We start from the raw sequence: 21,965 nt of genomic DNA, 5'->3' as shown, positions 1-21,965 counted from the left end.
AACTACTCTAACTGGGGCTAAAGGTGCCTGATGATCAAAAGTTGTTTTCCTTCTTGAAACAATTAGCTCATGAAAATTCAAATACTTTGGCCTTACCAGTTTAATCATTCACAATTAGCTCACAAACAGACCACAGATGGTCTCTCCAGGAGCTCTCCTTTTCCCTACTTTACAAGATACACTCACAGTCTAAAAATACCAGAAGTAATTTGCTTTAGGAACAAATTTACTGAGGGACAGATAACCATCCACACAGGAAGAAGAAAGTTGGGGAGGCTGGAAATAAATAACAGACATTCAAATTCTTCAAATGGTTCAGAGAGAGGCCTAGTTTTCCTAAGAGTCTCAATCCAGAGTCAGAAAGAGAATGTTGGAGTGTGAAAAGATGGTATATGAGACTCCTCTATCAGAATCCAAAAGGGATGGTAACTTAGCTTCAGGTCCAGTCAATTCAGGAATCATAACCATGTTTAAAGATGAGGGGAACAAAATTCATCTAGAGGCACCCTAGAACCCTCCAGCTCCAGTGAAGATTAATCTACTTCTTCAATGGTGGGGCCTGTGGCAGCCCTTCCAGGTGTATACCCTGTTGCACAGGAAGGCCCAGTGCATCCTCCCTGGTAGAGCTTTGTGATGATTGGGTTACACACCTGCTCCAATTCCTTTCTCTTATGATCAAACTCATCTTTCTCAGCCAGTTGATTGGCCTCCAGCCATGAAAGGACCTCACTGCATTTACTCAGTATTTTCTTCTTATCAGACTCATTAATCTTGCTCTGTAGATCTTCATCACTCACAGCACTCTTCATGTTAAAAGCATAGGATTCTAAGGCATTTTTTGCAGCAATTTTCTCTCTCTGGACCTCGTCCTCAGCTTTATATTTCTCAGCATCCAGAACCATGCGCTCGATCTCCTCCTTGCTCAGCCGGCCCTTGTCATTGGTGATGGTGATCTTGTTAGCCTTGCCTGTGCTCTTGTCCATGGCTGTTACATTGAGAATACCGTTAGCATCGATGTCAAAGGTTACCTCGATCTGGGGCACTCCCCTGGGTGCAGGAGGGATTCCACTCAGATCAAAGCGCCCCAGCAGGTTGTTGTCCCGCGTCATGGCCCTCTCGCCCTCGTACACCTGGATCAATACCCCAGGCTGGTTATCTGAGTAGGTGGTGAAGATCTGCGTCTGCTTGGTGGGGATGGTGGAGTTGCGCTTGATCAGGACAGTCATGACACCCCCGGCTGTCTCCAACCCTAAGGACAGGGGAGCCACGTCCAACAAAAGCAAGTCCTGTACCTTTTCAGACTTATCCCCCATCAAAATGGCTGCCTGTACTGCAGCCCCATAGGCAACTGCCTCATCGGGGTTGATGCTCTTGTTGAGATCACGACCATTAAAGTAGTCCTGCAATAGCCTCTGAACCTTAGGGATGCGGGTGGAGCCCCCTACTAAAACAATGTCATGGATTTTAGCCTTATCCATCTTGGCATCCTGAAGAGCCTTCTCCACAGGCTCCAGTGTGCCCCTAAACAGGTCTGCACACAACTCTTCAAACCGGGCTCTGGTGATGGATGTGTAGAAGTCAAAGCCTTCATAAAGTGAATCAATTTCCAAGTTGGCCTGGGTGCTGGACGACAGGGTCCTCTTGGCCCTCTCACAGGCGGTGCGCAGCCGCCTCACGGCCCGCTTGTTCTGGCTGATGTCCTTCTTATGTTTCCTCTTGAACTCTTCCACAAAGTGGCTCACAAGCCTGTTGTCAAAATCCTCTCCACCCAGGTGGGTGTCCCCAGCTGTGGCCTTTACCTCAAAAATCCCATCATCTATGGTCAGGATGGACACATCAAATGTGCCTCCACCCAGATCAAAGATCAGGACATGTCGCTCTCCCTGCCCTGCTTTATCTAAGCCATAAGCAATGGCAGCAGCTGTGGGTTCATTGATAATTCTTAGCACATTGAGACCTGCAATCACACCTGCATCCTTGGTGGCCTGGCGTTGAGAGTCATTGAAGTACGCTGGCACGGTGATCACAGCACTGGTGACACTGTGGCCCAAAAAAGCCTCAGCAGTCTCCTTCATCTTAGTCAGTACCATAGAAGAGATTTCCTCAGGGTAGAAAGCTTTTATCTCCCCTTTGTAGGACACCGTTACCTTGGGCTTGCCTCCTTCATTGATTACTTGGAAAGGCCAAAGTTTCATATCTGATTGCACTACAGGATCGTTAAATTTCCTGCCGATCAGCCGTTTGGCATCAAAGACAGTGTTCTGGGGATTCATGGCTACCTGGTTCTTGGCCGCGTCGCCAATGAGCCGCTCGGTGTCCGTGAAGGCCACGTAGCTGGGGGTGGTGCGGTTGCCCTGATCGTTGGCGATGATCTCTACTTTGCCGTGCTGGAACACCCCCACGCAGGAGTAGGTGGTGCCCAGGTCGATGCCAATGGCCGTTCCCTTAGCAGCAGCCATGGTTTTCCTAGGCCTGTGGGAAAAGAATGAGATAAAATTTCAGAGAAAACTTTTAATTTTTATTTATTTATTTATTTATTTATTTTTATTTATTTTTAATTGTGGTAAAATACACACAACATGAAATTTACCATCTGAACCATTTTTCAGCATACAGTTCAGTAGTAAGTCCATTCACATTGTTGCCCAACCAATCTACAGAATTTTTTATCTCTCAAAACAAATTCTATACCCATTAAACAACTCCTCATTTCCCCCCTCCTCCAAGCCCTTGGAAACCATTAGCCTACTAGTGGTTTTCCTTTTGGCCTACTTTTTGTCTCTCAGAATTTAACTACTCTAGGTACCTCACATTAGCGGAATTACACACTATTTTTCTTTTTGTAACTGGCTTATTTAACTTAGCATAATATCCTAAAAGTTCATCTATTTTACAGCATGTGTCAGAATTTCCTTTTAACGGCTGAATAATTTTCATTGTGTGTATATACCACATTTCTTTATTCATTCCTTCTGTGGCACTTGGGCTGCTTCCACCTTATGGCTATTGTGAATAATCCTGCCACATACTGTGTGTGCAAACATCTCTTCCAGACAAGGTTATGTACAAGGTAGAAGAACTCCTAGCCAACCAGAAGTGGGAGGACAGCGTCATAATGCTGTTTTCAATTTCTCACAGGGCCAGACTCAACTGTCCTGTTCCTGTGTCTGTGACTTTTTTTATTCTGGTATTGTACCTGTCTCCTGCTGAACTCTGATTATTTGAAGTTCTGGTCTCCACAGGAGACATCAGTCACGTGGGTTTAGCAACCCTGCTGATCGCCTTTTACCCTCTATTAGGGATTGGTGGGAGTACATTTGGGCCAGTCTGAAGACGGCTGCTAGGAACCCCATCAAGCCCCCATGAGTTTTCTCAGGCGAGGTGGTGCTCTCTAAGGCTGTCTCTTTCTCTAATCTTCTCCCAAATAAAACACCTGTTATCTGGAGACAATAACAGACCAGCTCCTTCACTTTTTTCTGGCAGCTCTGACCAATCCCAGCCACCTTTGTGGTCCTTAAACGATCCTCCTTCCCTGGCTGGCCCACATCCCCATACCTTAGATTTAAACAAACTAGAGAACTTTCCAGCGCTTCCTCAAACAAGGACTTATTCGTCTTGCCTATTCCAAGCCCATTCCGATCAGAGTACTCGTGGATCAGTGTCTCGCCGCCTTCAATGCAGTTTGATACGGTTCGTTTTGCAGAGCGTCTATAACTTGGGGCTCCCTCAATATCCAAACTGCGCAGCCGGTGTCCCCCCACCCCACCCGCCCTGCCCTACAACTTTGAGCCGGGCCCAGACCTGTCATCCAGACTCCCAACTAGCCCATGAGGTCAGAAGCACAATCTCCATTGTAACGCAACTGCGTGGAAGACGTCAACGCCCCCGCCGCCCCCACCGGACCCGCCAGCTCCTCCCACTCCTTCCCCACCCACTGCCCACTCCCCGAGCCAGTGCCAGCCAGAAAGCCACAGAAGAGTCTGGAGAGTTCTGGGAGCAGCAACGCTCAGGGCGCTGATTGGTCCCAGAAAACCAGTGGGCAGGACCTGAGGCGAAACCCCTGGAATATTCCCGACCCGGCAGCCGAACTGAGCTCTGTGATTGGCTGAGGAGGGAAAAGGCGGAGCTTGATGAAAAACCATAAACACAGAGCCGCCCTCAGAGAAACGGCAAGCCTGGAGAGAGCTGCTAGGATTGGTGTGGTTGGTGAGCGCAGCTTCCGCAGACACACTATCTGCGAGGACCACCCCGAGCGGCACCGGCGCGTTCAGTTTTCGGATTCCGAAAGGACCGAGCTCCTCGTCGCTGAACTCGTTGGCCGTTTTCAGGTCTGAAGTTCGTTGCGGAGCCGAGAGGGCAGGACACCGGCATGGCGAAAAGCACGGCCATTGGCATCGATCTGGGCACCACCTACTCCTGCGTGGGGGTGTTCCAGCACGGCAAAGTAGAGATCATCGCCAACGATCAGGGCAACCGCACCACCCCCAGCTACGTGGCCTTCACGGACACCGAGCGGCTCATCGGCGACGCGGCCAAGAACCAGGTGGCGCTGAACCCACAGAACACCGTGTTTGACGCGAAGCGGCTGATCGGCCGCAAGTTCGGCGACCCTGTGGTGCAGTCGGACATGAAGCACTGGCCTTTCCGGGTGATCAACGACGGTGACAAGCCCAAGGTGCAGGTGAGCTACAAGGGGGAGACCAAGGCGTTCTACCCCGAGGAGATCTCGTCGATGGTGCTGACCAAGATGAAGGAGATCGCCGAGGCGTACCTGGGCCACCCGGTGAGCAACGCGGTGATCACCGTGCCGGCCTACTTCAACGACTCGCAGCGCCAGGCCACCAAGGATGCGGGGGTGATCGCGGGGCTGAACGTGCTGAGGATCATCAACGAGCCCACGGCTGCCGCCATCGCCTACGGCCTGGACCGGACGGGCAAGGGGGAGCGCAACGTGCTCATCTTTGACCTGGGCGGGGGCACGTTCGACGTGTCCATCCTGACGATCGACGACGGCATCTTCGAGGTGAAGGCCACGGCCGGGGACACCCACCTGGGTGGGGAGGACTTCGACAACAGGCTGGTGAACCACTTCGTGGAGGAGTTCAAGAGGAAGCACAAGAAGGACATCAGCCAGAACAAGCGGGCCGTGAGGCGACTGCGCACCGCCTGCGAGAGGGCCAAGAGGACCCTGTCGTCCAGCACCCAGGCCAGCCTGGAGATCGATTCCCTGTTCGAGGGCATCGACTTCTACACGTCCATCACCAGGGCGCGGTTCGAAGAGCTGTGCTCGGACCTGTTCCGGAGCACCCTGGAGCCGGTGGAGAAGGCTCTGCGCGACGCCAAGCTGGACAAGGCTCAGATCCAAGACCTGGTCCTGGTGGGGGGCTCCACCCGCATCCCCAAGGTGCAGAAGCTGCTGCAGGACTTCTTCAACGGGCGCGACCTCAACAAGAGCATCAACCCCGACGAGGCGGTGGCCTATGGGGCGGCGGTGCAGGCAGCCATCCTGATGGGGGACAAGTCTGAGAACGTGCAGGACCTGCTGCTGCTGGACGTGGCTCCCCTGTCGCTGGGGCTGGAGACGGCTGGGGGCGTGATGACTGCCCTGATCAAGCGCAACTCCACCATCCCCACCAAGCAGACGCAGATCTTCACCACCTATTCGGACAACCAGCCCGGCGTGCTGATCCAGGTGTACGAGGGCGAGAGGGCCATGACGCGGGACAACAACCTGCTGGGGCGCTTCGAGCTGAGCGGCATCCCACCGGCCCCCAGGGGAGTGCCCCAGATCGAGGTGACCTTCGACATCGACGCCAATGGCATCCTGAACGTCACGGCCATGGACAAGAGCACGGGCAAGGCCAACAAGATCACCATCACCAACGACAAGGGCCGGCTGAGCAAGGAGGATATCGAGCGCATGGTGCAGGAGGCGGAGAAGTACAAAGCCGAGGACGAGGTCCAGCGCGAGAGGGTGTCTGCCAAGAACGCCCTGGAGTCGTACGCCTTCAACATGAAGAGCGCCGTGGAGGATGAGGGGCTGAAGGGCAAGATCAGCGAGGCCGACAAGAAGAAGGTGCTGGACAAGTGCCAGGAGGTGATTTCCTGGCTGGACGCCAACACCTTGGCCGAGAAGGACGAGTTTGAGCACAAGAGGAAGGAGCTGGAGCAGGTGTGTAACCCCATCATCAGCGGACTGTACCAGGGGGCGGGTGGCCCCGGGGCTGGCGGCTTTGGGGCCCAGGCCCCTAAAGGGGGCTCTGGGTCTGGCCCCACCATTGAGGAGGTGGATTAGGAATCTTTCCCCAGATCGTTCATGTTTATGGAGACAGTTGGGATCCAAGATTTTGCATTGCCTTATGTATCTGCCTTTCATCAGCTATCAGCTATGCAAGTTGTTTGCAAAGTTGAACTGTGTCTCTTGGTGAAGTTATGAACTCTTTTTCAGCGTGTGAGTGTAGAGATGAATGTATACTGCCATCTTTTGTCAATTTTCCGCTTTGTAATACTCATGCCAAACTAAGGCTTCCCCCCCCCCCTTTTAACCGATTACTTCAAAGTAAATAAACTCAAAAGAATTCGAGTGATGTCTGTCTGTTTTATTTTGAGGGCAGAAGGGTCTGCATAGGTTCTCTTTCTTACAGAGTCTAGAATTGAATGGCAATTTGCCTCTTAGATAAGGTCAGGGATCTGGAAAGTAAGGATATGTATTGTATCGTGACACACGTCTTTTAGGCAAATAGTATTCTTGGGAGATACAAAACTGTGAATTTGAATGCTTTGGGTTTGGTGGGTCCAGAAAAAATAAGAGGTATGGTCATGGTGGCCTCAAGGTGGCTGAGGGGGTAGAGGCTTTAAGGGTGGCCTCAAAAGGAGCTTGTGCGTGGGAGTGTTCTGGAGAAGCAGCCAAATAGGAGAGGCAGTTGGATTGGAAGGTCATGGCTCCTGCTTCCTGTGAGTACACGTGATATGTTAGAGCCCTGTTACTTAATCTGGATTCAGCATGAAAGAGAGGCTAAATTGGCAGTGGGGAGATGTGAGTTCAAGCACTGGCTTGACTAGTTATGCATGAATGCATTCTCCACTGTGATCCCTAGTTCTCATATTTTAAAATGGAAGGGTTTGGCCTCATGCCTCAATCTATATTTCTTATTTCTGAAAGAATGCTGAGATAAAAATGCCACATTTCCAGCAGTGGTTACCTACATTTTAAGTATCCCAGTGAGCACCTTAGGCAGGTGTCATAGTTTCATGCCCCAGCAGGGGGACCCCAGTATTTCAGTGCTCTTACCTACCGGGCACTGTACAGGGGCCTTTTAGGTGTTTATGGATTCTCATTCCACTGCACTGAGTATAGGTGGTGTTTGACTTCCACAGGTGAACATATGGGGAGACTTAAAAGTTACTGGCTTAACTAAAATTTATTTCAAGGTTAAAAAAATCAGTTCAGCAAAGATGTTGAACCTGGATTCCAACTCTGGGTTTATTGGTTTTTGCCCTGCTGCCCCAAGTCCACAGGGCTTTGTGTGTGCATGTCTGGTTCTGGGTTATGTTTCTACTCTGGGTTTCACAATCAGTATTCTTTCTGCTTTTACTCTGTATGATCGAAACAATTATGTCAGATAAACAATAGGGTTGATGACAGAGGTTTAGTATTTGTTAATTTGGAAGAGTGATAGAAAAAACTTGCAGCTCTGTACCAGGAAGACTTACCACAGACTTGCTTCCCCTTGAGATGCTTCATACCCTAGCTGCTAGCATCCTAGAAGTAATCTCCTCCACAGCCTCTTTGTTGGAAAAGGCCTGGCACAATCCTCAAGGCTTGGGGAGTGAGCCCTTTTAAAAATCAGTTGTGTCTGGGGTTTACAAAGATTTTGGAACTAGGCAGCAGTGGTGATTGCACAACATGGGAATGGGCTAGGTACCACTAAATTGTACACTTTAAAATGGTTCATTTTGTTATGTGAATTTACTTCGCCAAAAGCAGAAAAAAAAAATTGTGTCAACATTCTATAAAAGCACTTTATGAGTTTGTATACCTCAAGGCCCACCAAACCTTTCACTAAATACTTGCCTTTGAAGAAAATCCAATATTATGGGAATAACATGTATAGGTAGACCTTGCCCTGTAAGTTTGGAAATGGAAATGCTTAGACTTACAGGCCAGTTTGTAAAGACACGTTTAATCCTCAGGGTAGTTGAACTGTAGCGCTGTGGAGTCTAGCCACAATGTAAGTCAACCTTCATGGGGGTATGCATTTGCTACAGGACCTCCTCTACCCCATAGAGCTGCAGTAGCATTTGTGACTGTCATCTGCACACAACACAGTAACTCTTCAAGCAGCCACTACCACTACTTTAGGGGGAGGTAGCAAGGGATGGGGAGGGTGGATGGAAAAGGGCGGAGATTGGGAAGGACCTAAGAAACACCTTTGATAAGAGAGGTTAGGGAAATCTCCAGAAATTACCTTGGAGAAAATGAGTTCCTATGGCTAAATCAGTTAAGGTTATTGAGGGTGTTTTATTGATACTAAGAAGTCAATATGTTATTGCCTTGATAACATATACCCTTGCACGGAGTACTTTGAAAATAATCACTTTTTAAGTTCCAGATGAAGCTGAGGGAATTGCAGAACTAGCAAAGAGAATGCAATGCCATCCCTGGAAAAAGCGGTGTTTTGGGTAGCAGCAGGAACTTTGGGGGAGAGGAGGCGCATCGAGATAATTGTAGATGAGGAAAGAATTTTTAAAATCTAATACCTTCCCTAATTCCAATCTCACCTGTCTCCCTATGCCAGCCCTCAGAAGGCAGGTGGCTATGGTAATACGACTAATTTTATGTCTTTTAAATCCAAGATATTGTGTGATTAGTAATATACATACTGTTATTCCTGGTGTTTAACAGGGTTCTGTCATCAAAAATGAAGAAAAGATACCAAAACAACAAAAACGTTTATAAATGTGAGAGAAGTGGGCAAAAGCATGGGCTTTCAGTTAAAAGAGGTTGTTTCAGGTGAAAAACCAATATTGGCGATTTCTGAGGGGGAGATCCTCACGCTAGGAATAAGAAACGGTGACTGTCATCATACTTTACTCCAACTGATCACCTTAAATCCGTCCCCGAGGGTCACCCGTAAAGTATCCAGTGCAGTTCTGTGACACAGAGCAACCCCACCAGCCCCCTCACCCTCTCCTAGCTCCAGCTCATTTGGAGACGTTAAGGGGTCACGTAGCGCCGCGAATTCGGGATGCCGAGGTCAACCCGCCCCACCCCCGCGGGCCCCTGTCCAGCCCAGCAGAGGATCGGAGCAGAGGGCACAGCGGGGGAGGAGGGAGGGCACAACGGGGCAAACAGGGTGGGAAGGCGGGGGGAGTTCGGAAGACCAGAATCACCCCCGAGAGTCTTAGACCATTTTACCCCTCCAAACGTCCTCACGAGAACCAGGGACTAGAGTCGGGTGGGGAAGCGGCAGAGAGAAGCCAGCAAGCTCCCATCTATGGCCTGTCCCTGCCCAGGGCGGTGGGGCCTTCTCCCGTCTGGCCACCCAGTTCATCCGGCTTCCTTGTATCAGTTACGAACTTTTCCAGTGTTTTCATCCAATAAATTAGCGAGTTTGAGTGAAACTCTAAAGGTCTCTCCTTTATTTACTTCTTTAATCCCATTTTGAAAAAACAGCCGAAAAACGCCGGCACCGGACAGGCAGCTCCGCGGCCAGCCCTACCGTCAGGCCCCGCCCCGCCCCATTTTATCGGGGTCTTACGGCTTCTGGCTCCTTGCCCCCGTTTCAGGCTGTGCGAGGAACTTTCTGGAGTTCTCTGGGCTCGAAGGCGGGGACTGACTCGTAGGAACAGTCCTCAACAAACAAACTGCCCCACCCAAGTCTCCCTACCCCCCAACCCCACTCTAGGATATCAAGCTTAGTCACGGCTCTACATTTAGTTTCCAGGAGATTCTTTGAACTGGGTGCCAGCCTAGCCTTAGTAACGGGCCCCCCCCTCCTTTCCCCTCATAACAACCGACCAGTCTGGGATGAAGGGAAGAGGAGACGGTTCTGGGAGAAGCTGGAAGGGTGGGGTAGTGGGGGGGCGATGGGGGAGATGGTTGTGAGTCAGAAGCAACAGCCTGGAGGGGAATACCTGCTGGTCACATACCCCCATGGTGCCCAAGGTGCGCGCAGAGCCCTGACATTCACTCTTAACTATCTTCTTCTGTGACCATTTGTTTTCTTCTTTTTAGAGTGAAAGGGTAAGGTCTATGTGCCAGCATTGGGAGGAGTCCAAAATAGAAAGTATGAGGACATGTAGGTTCAGTCACCGGTTCTGTAATTATCTGTCTAGGTGACCAGACCAAGCCACTAAACCTCTGATCTTTTGTGCTTATGTTTGAAAATGGAAAGGTTTGGCTGAAGGGCTCTGCCTAAAAATCTTAAAATAGTTTCTATGGTAAGCTGAAAGTAATACGATAGTCCTGGTATTAACCCCCAACCTTCAGTAAGAATGATTGAGATATATCAGACCTGAGAGAGTGTGGGACCGCCAACAAAAGAAGGGAGAAGGGAGCAAAGTTTTGAGCACTACTCTGTCACAGACACTGAACTAAGGCCTTATAAGTATTATCCTTGTAGTTATCCTATGAAATAAATATTGTTAATTCTAATTTAGAGATACAGAGACGTGTAATTTAGTTAACTTACAAGTACTTCATTGTGAAAGAAAGAAGAAAAACAGCCTCAACAACGAAGTAGAGTCCAGACGCAAACCCAGGTTTTTTTCCATGCTGCTGGAAATTAGCAGGGTTCCCAGGTCTTTGAAGCCTTTGCCATTTGATGGTTAAAAATGCCAGGCTCTAGGTTTCATATCAGTTATCTCTTTTGCGTTCTTCTGATAAACCTAGAATTATAATATCTTTGAAAGCAAATAGAATTGAGGAGAAAACGATACTGTTTGAAAAACTGTAGGAAAAAGGAGAGAGAAGAAACAAGATCCCGCAGCCTTGAGGGGTTCCCCTCCCCCATACTTCCTGCCGCCGGCGGTCAGGTTTCTTGGCACTCTCTCCCCCATCCCCCACCCTTAAATTTTACCTGACAGCCCGTCAGGCTTGGGGAACCTGAGCCTTGATCCTTCCAAACACCAAACCCGATAAAAACCTAATTCCAAAGCTAATCAAACTAAAGTTCTGAAAAATCTCTTGGGGTTCATATAATCTCCTTAGACATCAATTAAACCGGTAACTGAGTTTCTGCATTGGGAAGTGTCCAGTGCAAAAGGAAAGACAAAATTCAGGCGACTCTCCCCTTGTAGGAAATGGAAAAGGAATATAGATGTTTAGGTTTACAGGCCAGTCCACAGAGAGAAACTTAATGCAAAAGGTAGGTCAAATACGATGTGCGGCTGACTGCCCGATTCAAGAAAAACAGCATTTTCGAGTGGCTTTTTTTCTGCTAAGCCAGCAGCCACAAGATTTGAGGCCCTCTCACATCCTCTACCTGCCTGGCAGTGGAGACAGTGATACCCTTTGCTTCAAGCCAACAGAGGAATACAATTGCAAATTTGGAGAGAAGGAAAGAGTGAATCCAGAAGTGCTGCTGGTAGCAGCTGATGGTGAGGAAGCGTCCAGAAGGAGGGGGTGAGGTTAAGGATCTCTGGAAGTGTTCCTATACTGGGCAGCTAAGATGTAAGTTTGGGGAATACCCAACCAGATAATGCATAAAGAAATGGAAAATTCCTGAAGTTTGGCCAGTTTGACTAGATAAAGGAGGTGATTCATTTAGGGAGTCACATCTGAAAGTAAAAAAAGTTATCACCTACTTGCACAGAGAAAGACACACAGGTTTGTTAAAGCAATCTTTTTGCAATATCAGTTTAGATTAGCCTGAGCAAATTATAGAATAAACAAATGAATACCCTTGAATTCCAGGAAAAGGTGTATGGATGGACAGGTGTGTGTGTAAAGAATGCCAATTGAGCAAAAGTGTTCAAAAGCAAGATTTCTTCCCTTCATCAGAAACTGCCTGCTGGGCTTCCCTGGTGGTGCAGTGGTTAAGAATCGACCTGCCAATGCAGAGGACACGGGTTCGAGCCCTGGTCGGGGAAGATCCCACGTGCTGCAGAACAACAAAGCCCGTACGCCACAACTACTGAGCCTGTGTTCTAGAGCCTGCGAGCCACAACTACTGAGCCCACGTGCCATAACTACTGAAGCCCGTGCGCCTAGAGCCCATGCTCCCAACAACAGAAGCCACCCAATGAGAAGCCCGCGTACCACAACGAAGAGTAGCTCCCCGCAACTAGACAAAGCCCCTGCTCAGCAACGAAGACCCAACACAGCCAAAAATAAATAAATAAATAAATAAATAAATTTATATTTAAAAAAAAAAGAGGAATCTGCCTGCCAATGCAGGGGACATGGGTTCATGCCCACATGCTGAGGAGCAACTGAGCCCGTGCGCCACAACTACTGAGCCTGTGCTCTAGAGCCCGTGCTCCACAATGAGAGAAGCCACCGCAACGAGAAGCCCGCGCAGCACAACAAAGAGTATCCCCTGCTCACCGCAACGAGAGAAAAGCTTGCGTGCAGCGATGAAGACCCAACGCAGCCAAAATAAATAAATAAATAAACAAATAGAAAAAAATCCCCTGCCTCCTCCCACTTCTGCTCTTATGTTTTCTATGCTCAAGACATGTGAGTACAGCAATAAGTCTATTTTTCTGTGGGTTGTGAACCCCGCACTGTTGCTTTAATGTCCCTCACATTTTCATTTTAGGCGCCTAACAAGGGGTCTGGCATTTCACACAAAGGATGAAAAAACAAAGGCCAAAACAAATTACCAAATATAATTGTATCTAAAACAGGAAGGAAGGTAACGCACAGAAAGTTGAAATCCAGGCTAAAAAAGTAAATGGAACGGGCTTCCCTGGTGGCACAGTGGTTGAGAGTCTGCCTGCCAATGCAGGGAACACGGGTTCGAGCCCTGGTCTGGGAAGATCCCACATGCCAAGGAGCAACTGGGCCCGTGAGCCACAACTACTGAGCCTGCGCATCTGGAGCCTGTGCTCCGCAACAGGAGAGGCCGCGGAAGTGAGAGGCCCACGCACCGCGATGAAGAGTGGCCCCCGCTCGCCACAACTAGAGAAAGCCCTCGTACAGAAACGAAGCCCAACACAGCCAAAACTAAAATAAAAATAAAAATAAATTAATTTAAAAAAAAACTAAATGGAAGAATTACGTGCACAGCAAATAATCTTAAGTTTTAAAGGAGCTAGAATCTGGGTCCCGCCAACCTCTCCCACTTTACAGCACCATCCCGACCAGTTTGCTTTCAAGTGAGCCACCTGCCAACCTGCTGTAGCATATGATGCTGTTAAAGAGGAGTAAACATTCCCGCCCCGCCCTCGCAGGCTCACCACCACATCACATTTATTTTAAAGCGGTGGACAGCCTAGAGGCTGCAAGTGACAAGGCAGAAGGCCGAATTCCGGACTCAGGTTAATCCTGGCACCACCAGTCATCCGAGGCTGAACCAGGAATGAAGAAGGCAGAAGGGAAACAGGGGAGTGGCCCGGACCCCAGGCTGGGAAAGATGAGGAACTGGGAGAGCCCCAAAGGCCTAATGATAGCTGAATTTCTACAGAGATTTTTTTTCTTCCTCAAGCCCCAGTCCAGCCCGAGGAAAACGGGAGCGGTTCTGGGCGGGGACAGGGGCGCAGTGGATCCAACCCTGCCCTTCCCTCCCCACGCCCCTGACCGAAAACGTCCCTTCTAAGGCGTTGGGAACCTTCTGCAATTTAAGAACCGTCTGTTTACCTGATTACTTTTCTTTTGAAAATTCAAATTTTCCCATCCCCAGATATTCCATCCATATAGGGCTAAAGATGACGCCAAAACTATACTGCATTATCTCTTTCCTTGTCCTTCCTATTTTAAAAATAAGATGGGAAAAACGCCGGGATGGCCAAGGCAATTCTCAGGCAGCCCGGCCCCTCCGCGAACCGGCCCAAACGCGGCTGCTTCCATCAGCGTCAGGCTCCAATCAGCGTCTCTTTGGGCCACAGATACCCCACCCTCTTAGAGAAACTCCGGATCGTTCTGTAATTTGGGTCTCCCCGGAATCGCGTACCCCCTAATCCTACTTTAAACAATCAAACTTATTTGAGCCCCACGAACCTCTCACCGCCCTACTTATTACAAGCCTAGTGCTCATCCTTCCGGCCGACATCCAACTACTTGGCAGGCGGCTCGCCAGGGAAACGGAGACTGGGTGGCCGGAGTCGACAACGACTCTTCCCGGCGCCTCTCCCCCCTTCCCTTAGGACTCCAGTTTCCTCCAGCGAATCCCAGAAGAGTCTGGAGAGTTCTGGGGGGGGGGGGCGGCGGCACCCAGGGGGCTGATTGGTCCCAGAAAACCAGGGGGCAGGACCTGAGGCGAAACCCCTGGAATATTCCCGACCCGGCAGCCGAACTGAGCTCTGTGATTGGCTGAGGAGGGAAAAGGCGGAGCTTGATGAAAAACCATAAACACAGAGCCGCCCTCAGAGAAACGGCAAGCCTGGAGAGAGCTGCTAGGATTGGTGTGGTTGGTGAGCGCAGCTTCCGCAGACACACTATCTGCGAGGACCACCCCGAGCGGCACCGGCGCGTTCAGTTTTCGGATTCCGAAAGGACCGAGCTCCTCGTCGCTGAACTCGTTGGCCGTTTTCAGGTCTGAAGTTCGTTGCGGAGCCGAGAGGGCAGGACACCGGCATGGCGAAAAGCACGGCCATTGGCATCGATCTGGGCACCACCTACTCCTGCGTGGGGGTGTTCCAGCACGGCAAAGTAGAGATCATCGCCAACGATCAGGGCAACCGCACCACCCCCAGCTACGTGGCCTTCACGGACACCGAGCGGCTCATCGGCGACGCGGCCAAGAACCAGGTGGCGCTGAACCCACAGAACACCGTGTTTGACGCGAAGCGGCTGATCGGCCGCAAGTTCGGCGACCCTGTGGTGCAGTCGGACATGAAGCACTGGCCTTTCCGGGTGATCAACGACGGTGACAAGCCCAAGGTGCAGGTGAGCTACAAGGGGGAGACCAAGGCGTTCTACCCCGAGGAGATCTCGTCGATGGTGCTGACCAAGATGAAGGAGATCGCCGAGGCGTACCTGGGCCACCCGGTGAGCAACGCGGTGATCACCGTGCCGGCCTACTTCAACGACTCGCAGCGCCAGGCCACCAAGGATGCGGGGGTGATCGCGGGGCTGAACGTGCTGAGGATCATCAACGAGCCCACGGCTGCCGCCATCGCCTACGGCCTGGACCGGACGGGCAAGGGGGAGCGCAACGTGCTCATCTTTGACCTGGGCGGGGGCACGTTCGACGTGTCCATCCTGACGATCGACGACGGCATCTTCGAGGTGAAGGCCACGGCCGGGGACACCCACCTGGGTGGGGAGGACTTCGACAACAGGCTGGTGAACCACTTCGTGGAGGAGTTCAAGAGGAAGCACAAGAAGGACATCAGCCAGAACAAGCGGGCCGTGAGGCGACTGCGCACCGCCTGCGAGAGGGCCAAGAGGACCCTGTCGTCCAGCACCCAGGCCAGCCTGGAGATCGATTCCCTGTTCGAGGGCATCGACTTCTACACGTCCATCACCAGGGCGCGGTTCGAAGAGCTGTGCTCGGACCTGTTCCGGAGCACCCTGGAGCCGGTGGAGAAGGCTCTGCGCGACGCCAAGCTGGACAAGGCTCAGATCCAAGACCTGGTCCTGGTGGGGGGCTCCACCCGCATCCCCAAGGTGCAGAAGCTGCTGCAGGACTTCTTCAACGGGCGCGACCTCAACAAGAGCATCAACCCCGACGAGGCGGTGGCCTATGGGGCGGCGGTGCAGGCAGCCATCCTGATGGGGGACAAGTCTGAGAACGTGCAGGACCTGCTGCTGCTGGACGTGGCTCCCCTGTCGCTGGGGCTGGAGACGGCTGGGGGCGTGATGACTGCCCTGATCAAGCGCAACTCCACCATCCCCACCAAGCAGACGCAGATCTTCACCACCTATTCGGACAACCAGCCCGGCGTGCTGATCCAGGTGTACGAGGGCGAGAGGGCCATGACGCGGGACAACAACCTGCTGGGGCGCTTCGAGCTGAGCGGCATCCCACCGGCCCCCAGGGGAGTGCCCCAGATCGAGGTGACCTTCGACATCGACGCCAATGGCATCCTGAACGTCACGGCCATGGACAAGAGCACGGGCAAGGCCAACAAGATCACCATCACCAACGACAAGGGCCGGCTGAGCAAGGAGGATATCGAGCGCATGGTGCAGGAGGCGGAGAAGTACAAAGCCGAGGACGAGGTCCAGCGCGAGAGGGTGTCTGCCAAGAACGCCCTGGAGTCGTACGCCTTCAACATGAAGAGCGCCGTGGAGGATGAGGGGCTGAAGGGCAAGATCAGCGAGGCCGACAAGAAGAAGGTGCTGGACAAGTGCCAGGAGGTGATTTCCTGGCTGGACGCCAACACCTTGGCCGAGAAGGACGAGTTTGAGCACAAGAGGAAGGAGCTGGAGCAGGTGTGTAACCCCATCATCAGCGGACTGTACCAGGGGGCGGGTGGCCCCGGGGCTGGCGGCTTTGGGGCCCAGGCCCCTAAAGGGGGCTCTGGGTCTGGCCCCACCATTGAGGAGGTGGATTAGGGGACTTACTATTGTTTCTCTGTATTCCTCTTTGAGACAGAGGAGACCCAAGGACCTTGGTATTTCCCTGTATGTTAGTCCTCTACTATAGCAGTTCATTCTAAGGTTAGCTTTTAACCTTTAATAATTAGCTTGCTTGTCTTTGTTATTTCTGTATGTTATAACCAATGCGTTCACCAGAATGATTTGCGTTTCATGTACGTTGGTACTGTAAGGGTCACTTTCCTTTTTTGTTTTTCCCTCTCTCAAATGGATTAACACTGCCACCTTCTGTCCTATTTTTTGCTTTGTAAACATACCAAAACTCATGGAATTAAAAACTTGTATGCTTAAGGAATAAGAATAAAATGTTAAATATGTATGTCTGCTTTTATTTGGGGAGGGATAATAGTCTCTTCTCTGAAATCCATAGACCATGAAAGGGCTGTACTTCTGAAGAGAGTATCATACGTATTAGGAGCCGTGGGTATGGCTGTTTTTGTTGGGACTTTATTGTAGGTGGTAAATCACATCCAGGACAGAAAACAAATTCCAAGTGCCCATTTTGATTGGGGTGGGGTTTGTTTTAGGTAAAAGTAGGGATGGGAGCTGCAGTAGGGTTTTGGGGAGGAGAGATTGTTGTGGTGTCAAAGGCAGTGTTGAGAGGGGTTCATGGTTCCTTAGGGTCTTGCACTCACTGTGTGCAGAGCTGTTCATTTCTTACTAGACCTGTGAGTCTTCCAGTCTTTTATTTAAGTTATGAATTTAGGGGTGGACGAAACAGTAAAAATGAGATGCAGATTCATACTCTGTTTTATAAATCCCACTTGAGTGACTTAGTGCAAATTACTTAGCCTCTTAGTTTTGGTTGGCTCCTTTCAAAATAAAGCATTTGTCTGAGTGGCCTCAGTTCCAAAGATCTAGATCACTTGAGCAGAAATGTGCTATAGGCAAGCAACATGTTCAATGAAGGTCACTGGAGCTGCAGTTATTCAACTGAGGGTCTGGGGGAGTGAGATACTGAGAGTGGGGGCATGGCAATAAAGAGGAATGGGCCAGGCACTGCACCTGGTTCTCTGAGTCCCTCCTGTAATCCTCAGTAGTTCTCATCACACCACCCTCTAACTTAGGTATTGTAAAGTTTTTTTTTTTCATAGGTAGCATGTGGAGGTGGTCACTTAAGCTATATCCAGAGCAAAACTAGGCAGGAACAAGTGATGATTTGGGGGCCAGGGATTTTTCACACTGCCTGAACACTGGGGCTAGCGTGGGTGGCTCCTGTCTGGCTGTAAGTGGTGGTTTTACCCCAGTTTTAACAATCAGTAGCCTTTTTGTTCTTTTCATGGACAGTCTCAAAACAGAAGCAACTTAATAGCACATTTAATTATGAACGAAGAGGAAATAAAAGCTGTGCAGCATAGATCTGGGAAGATGGGGAGATGGGCGTTCCTCCCACACAAGCCCTTCCCTAGGGGCTGCTTCTCACTGGAGCAGTTAAACGTCCTTAACACTTCCTCTAGCCTGATAAATCCCAACCTTGCTCCTTCCAAAAACTGAGCCTGGGAATATCTACTCCAGAATCAAATTAAAGTTCCCTGTGTTTTATCGTTCAATAAATCCTTCCTCTCTGGGAAATTGAAACAGCTTAGGAATGACAAAGAATGGGAAGCCTTGTAAAGGAAAAGCTTGTAAAGGAAATAGTATAGTTTTGGTTCCTGGGCCAATTCTCAAAGGCCGGTCTTACTTACAAGATAGGTGCACTGTAATATTATAGGCTCTGACCATAGCATATAGTATGTGCAGTTTAACTGCTGCAGAAGCAGAAATTGGGGGCTTGCTTAACTTTTAAAAAATTTAGCCAGCCAAGCAATAGAGGGAATAAACCTTGTAACTTCAAAACACTGGAGCCATGGTTCTCCAACCCAGTGGTATACTGAGACCATTTGGGAAGCTAAAGAAATACTGATACCGGGATTCCCTGGTGGCACAGTGGTTAAGAATCCGCCTGCCAATGCAGGGGACACGGGTTCGAGTCCTTGTCCGGGAAGATACCACATGTTGCAGAGCAACTAAGCCCGTGCGCCACAACTACTGAGCCTGCACTCTCGAGCCTGGGAGCCACAACTCCTGAAGCCTGCGTGCCTAGAGCCCGTGCTCCACAACAAGACAACACACCGCAATGAGAAGCCCGCGCACCGCAACAGAGAGTAGCCCCCACTCACCACAACTAGAGAAAGCCCGCATGCAGCAACGAAGACCCAACACAGCCATAAATAAATAAATAAATAAATTTATTTAAAAAAAAAAAGAAAAAAGAAAAAAGAAATACTGATACCGGTCCCGGAAGAATCAGAGTCTCTGGAAGTAGGCCAAGAAATTGTATAGAATTAAAATTGTCTCAGTGTTTCAGCCAAAGTTGAGAAAAAGCCACTGCACCAGAGGCTACTCCTGATTATGTTTTTAGAGGTATGGGGACCCAAGAGAGGCAGGACAGGAAGGTGTCAGTGCTTCCAGGAGCAGCAGCTGGTGGCAAGGGGCTTTCTGCTGTGAACCAGTGCTGGAAGCCTTCCACAGCCTTAAAGTGTTGATTCACTGGCAGCAGCAGCGATGATAAAGGTTAGGGAAATCGCCAGCAACGGCTTAACGGGCCAAAGAAGAGAATTCCTGAAGCTGGGCCAACTACTTTCATGAGTCCTCATTAGGGAAATGGTTCATTAAAAAGCAACATCAGGAAATTTTCTTGTCCAGTGGTTAGGACTCGGCGCTTTCACTGCGGGCCTGGGTTCAGTCCTAAGATCCTGCAAGCGGCGCGCCGCGGCCAATAAAAACAGCCACTTTAGAATATGAGACGTCATCACCTACCTGTACATATACACTTCCTGGAACTTAAAATCACTTTGCAACATCAACCACAGGCGGAACTCAACCACTGGGAGCTGAGAAATGTGTCAAATAAACAGATGAATACTATAGGATTCTTGGAAGAGATTTTTAAAATAATATTTATTTTGGGCTGCGCCGGGTCTTAGTTGCGGCACATGGGATCTTTGTTGCGGCATGTTTAGTTAAATTCATTAACTTGAGATGTCTGGTTTTAATTTTTTTAAAAATTTAATTTATTTTTTATACAGCAGGTTCTTATTAGTTATCTATTTTATACATATTAGTGTATACATGTCAATCCCAACCTCCCAGTTCATCCCACCACCATCCCCCACCCCGCCACTTTTCCCCCTTGGTGTCCATACATTTGTTCTCTACATCTGTGTCTCTATTTCTGCCCTGCAAACCGGTTCATCTGTACCATTTTTCTAGGTTCCACATATATGCGTTAATATACGATATTTGTTTTTCTCTTTCTGAGTTACTTCACTCTGTATGACAGTCTCTAGATCCATCCACATCTCTACAAATGACCCAATTTCGTTCCTTTTTATGGCTGAGTAATATTCCATTGTGTATCTGTACCACATCTTCCTTATCCATTCGTCTGTCGATGGGCATTTAGGTTGCTTCCATGACCTGGCTATTGTAAATAATACTGCAATAAACATTGGGGTGCATGTGTCTTTTTGAATTATGGTTTTCTCTGGGTATGTGCCCAATAGTGGGATTGCTGGATCATATGGTAAGGCTATTTTTAGTTTTTTAAGGAACCTCCACACTGTTCTCCATAGTGGACACATATACACTACCAAATGTAAAATAGCTAGCTAGTAGGAAGCAGCCACATAGCACAGGGAGATCAGCTCTGTGCTTTGTGTCCACCTAGAGGGGTGGGATAGGGAGGGTGGGAGGGAGAAGCAAGAGGGAGGAGATATGGGGATATATGTATATGTATGTCTGATTCACTTTGTTATATAGCAGAAACTAACACACCATTGTAAAGCAATTATACTCCAATAAAGATGTTTAAAAAAAAAAAAAGCTACAATGAGGTATCACCTCACACCAGTTAGGGTGGGAATCATCAGAAAATCTACAAACAACAAATGCTGGAGAGAGTGTGGAGAAAAGGGGACACTCTTGCACTGTTGGTGGGAATGTAAATAGATACAGCCACTATGGAGGACAGTATGGGGTTCTTTAATTTTCTATTTTAATTTATTTATTGTTTTATTTTTGGCTGCATTGGGTCTTCTCTGCTGCGGGAGGGCCTTCTCTAGCTGCAGCAATCGGGGTCTACTCTTCGCTGTGGTGCGTGGGCTTCTCATTGTGGTGGCTCCTTTTTGTTGCGGAGCACGGGCTCTAGATGCGCGGGCTTCAGTAGCTGTGACACGCAGGCTGTAGACCGTAAGCTCAGTAGTTGTGGCGCAGGGGCTTAGTTGCTCCGCGGCATGTGGGATCTTCCTGGACCAGGGATCGAACCCGTTTCCCCTGCATTGGCAGGCAGATTCTTTACCACTGCGCCACCAGGGAAATCCCTTGTTTTCTCTAATTGACAGTAATCTTATGAAGTGCCGACTACCCGATCTTTGTCGCAAAAACTCTTATATAGCCTGGCTTCTCCCTTACCTCTACAGAGCTGAGAGGCTGCGACCAGGCCTAAGTCCTCAGTTTTATCCACCAAATAAAACAGATTCTCAACTTTTAGGACGTGCATTTTTTTTTCAGTGGACACAATTACACCTTAATAAAGGTGTTTTTAAAAAAAAAAAAAGGACAGGAAGTTTAATGTACCTGACAGGTCTTGCAAATTCAGATTTCGCTGGCTAGACAGAGGAGGGTGGCAGTCCCTTGGAGGGACCCCCGAATCCAAACCGGGACAATTGAGAACTAGAGCGAAGTCCCTTGGTTACACAAGCAGGGACAGGACTATCTGGGAGGCCACCCAGGAAGAGCGTTCAGCTGCGCGCGCACTTGGCAGCGTCGCGGACTTCTCCGGCCTGGCCAGTAAAGTCACCTGTTTTTTTGTTTTTGAAAATTCACAAAACATCTCCGAATATTTGCCCAGAAGAATGTGAAACGTCCACTCATGGCCTCTCTTTCACTTAACTTTAGTCTTGTTTGGACAAGCGATGGGGAAAATTCTGAGGATCGAGACAGGCCTCTCAGAAGACAGCTATAGGCCCGTCAGGCCCCGACGCCACGCCGCCGTAAATAAACGGCCCTGGCCCAGGCCTTGTCGTTCTCTTTGTGCAGTGAACTGGTGGATGGCGAAGATGGTGGCTTTAGGATCCGCCTGGCGGAAAAGGAAGGCTACCGCCTGCGCTATCTTTGCACAGCTGCCGGCGTACAGGTACCTGAGTACCTCAGGGCCGTGTTGGACACTGAAGGGACCGAAGTCTCGGGCTGAGCAGGATGAGCTATCATTACAGAC

At 49.6% G+C, this 21,965-nt stretch overlaps 3 protein-coding genes across 4 annotated transcripts; 2 read left to right on the top strand and 1 right to left on the bottom strand.

Moving 5' to 3' along the window:
• Positions 1–281: 281 nt before the first annotated feature.
• LOC137773272 (heat shock 70 kDa protein 1-like) lies at positions 282–3,858 on the bottom strand. 2 transcript variants are annotated; one of them, XM_068557814.1, is made up of 2 exons: positions 3,802–3,858; positions 282–2,472 (listed from the first exon to the last, which is right to left on the bottom strand). In XM_068557814.1, exon 2 carries the CDS (start codon positions 2,457–2,459, stop codon positions 534–536), a length of 1,926 nt encoding a protein of 641 aa, XP_068413915.1. In that variant the 5' UTR covers positions 2,460–2,472; positions 3,802–3,858; the 3' UTR covers positions 282–533. The 2 variants fall into 2 exon arrangements, with proteins under 2 accessions (XP_068413915.1, XP_068413913.1); XM_068557812.1 differs by lacking the exon at positions 3,802–3,858 and adding an exon at positions 3,556–3,659.
• Positions 3,859–4,098: 240 nt separating this feature from the next.
• Positions 4,099–6,583, top strand: LOC137774238 (heat shock 70 kDa protein 1B). The gene has a single exon (XM_068559470.1). It carries the CDS (start codon positions 4,370–4,372, stop codon positions 6,293–6,295), a length of 1,926 nt encoding a protein of 641 aa, XP_068415571.1. The 5' UTR covers positions 4,099–4,369; the 3' UTR covers positions 6,296–6,583.
• A 7,870-nt stretch (positions 6,584–14,453) lies between these two features.
• Positions 14,454–17,025, top strand: LOC137774166 (heat shock 70 kDa protein 1B). Its single transcript, XM_068559299.1, has one exon. It carries the CDS (start codon positions 14,741–14,743, stop codon positions 16,664–16,666), a length of 1,926 nt encoding a protein of 641 aa, XP_068415400.1. The 5' UTR covers positions 14,454–14,740; the 3' UTR covers positions 16,667–17,025.
• Positions 17,026–21,965: the final 4,940 nt, after the last annotated feature.

The sequence above is a fragment of the Eschrichtius robustus genome, chromosome 12 (genome assembly GCF_028021215.1).
Source record: "Eschrichtius robustus isolate mEscRob2 chromosome 12, mEscRob2.pri, whole genome shotgun sequence".
NCBI classification, from domain to species: domain Eukaryota; kingdom Metazoa; phylum Chordata; class Mammalia; order Artiodactyla; family Eschrichtiidae; genus Eschrichtius; species Eschrichtius robustus.
Note: the sequence above shows the minus strand (reverse complement) of the source record. Positions and strands in the feature narration are given on the sequence as shown.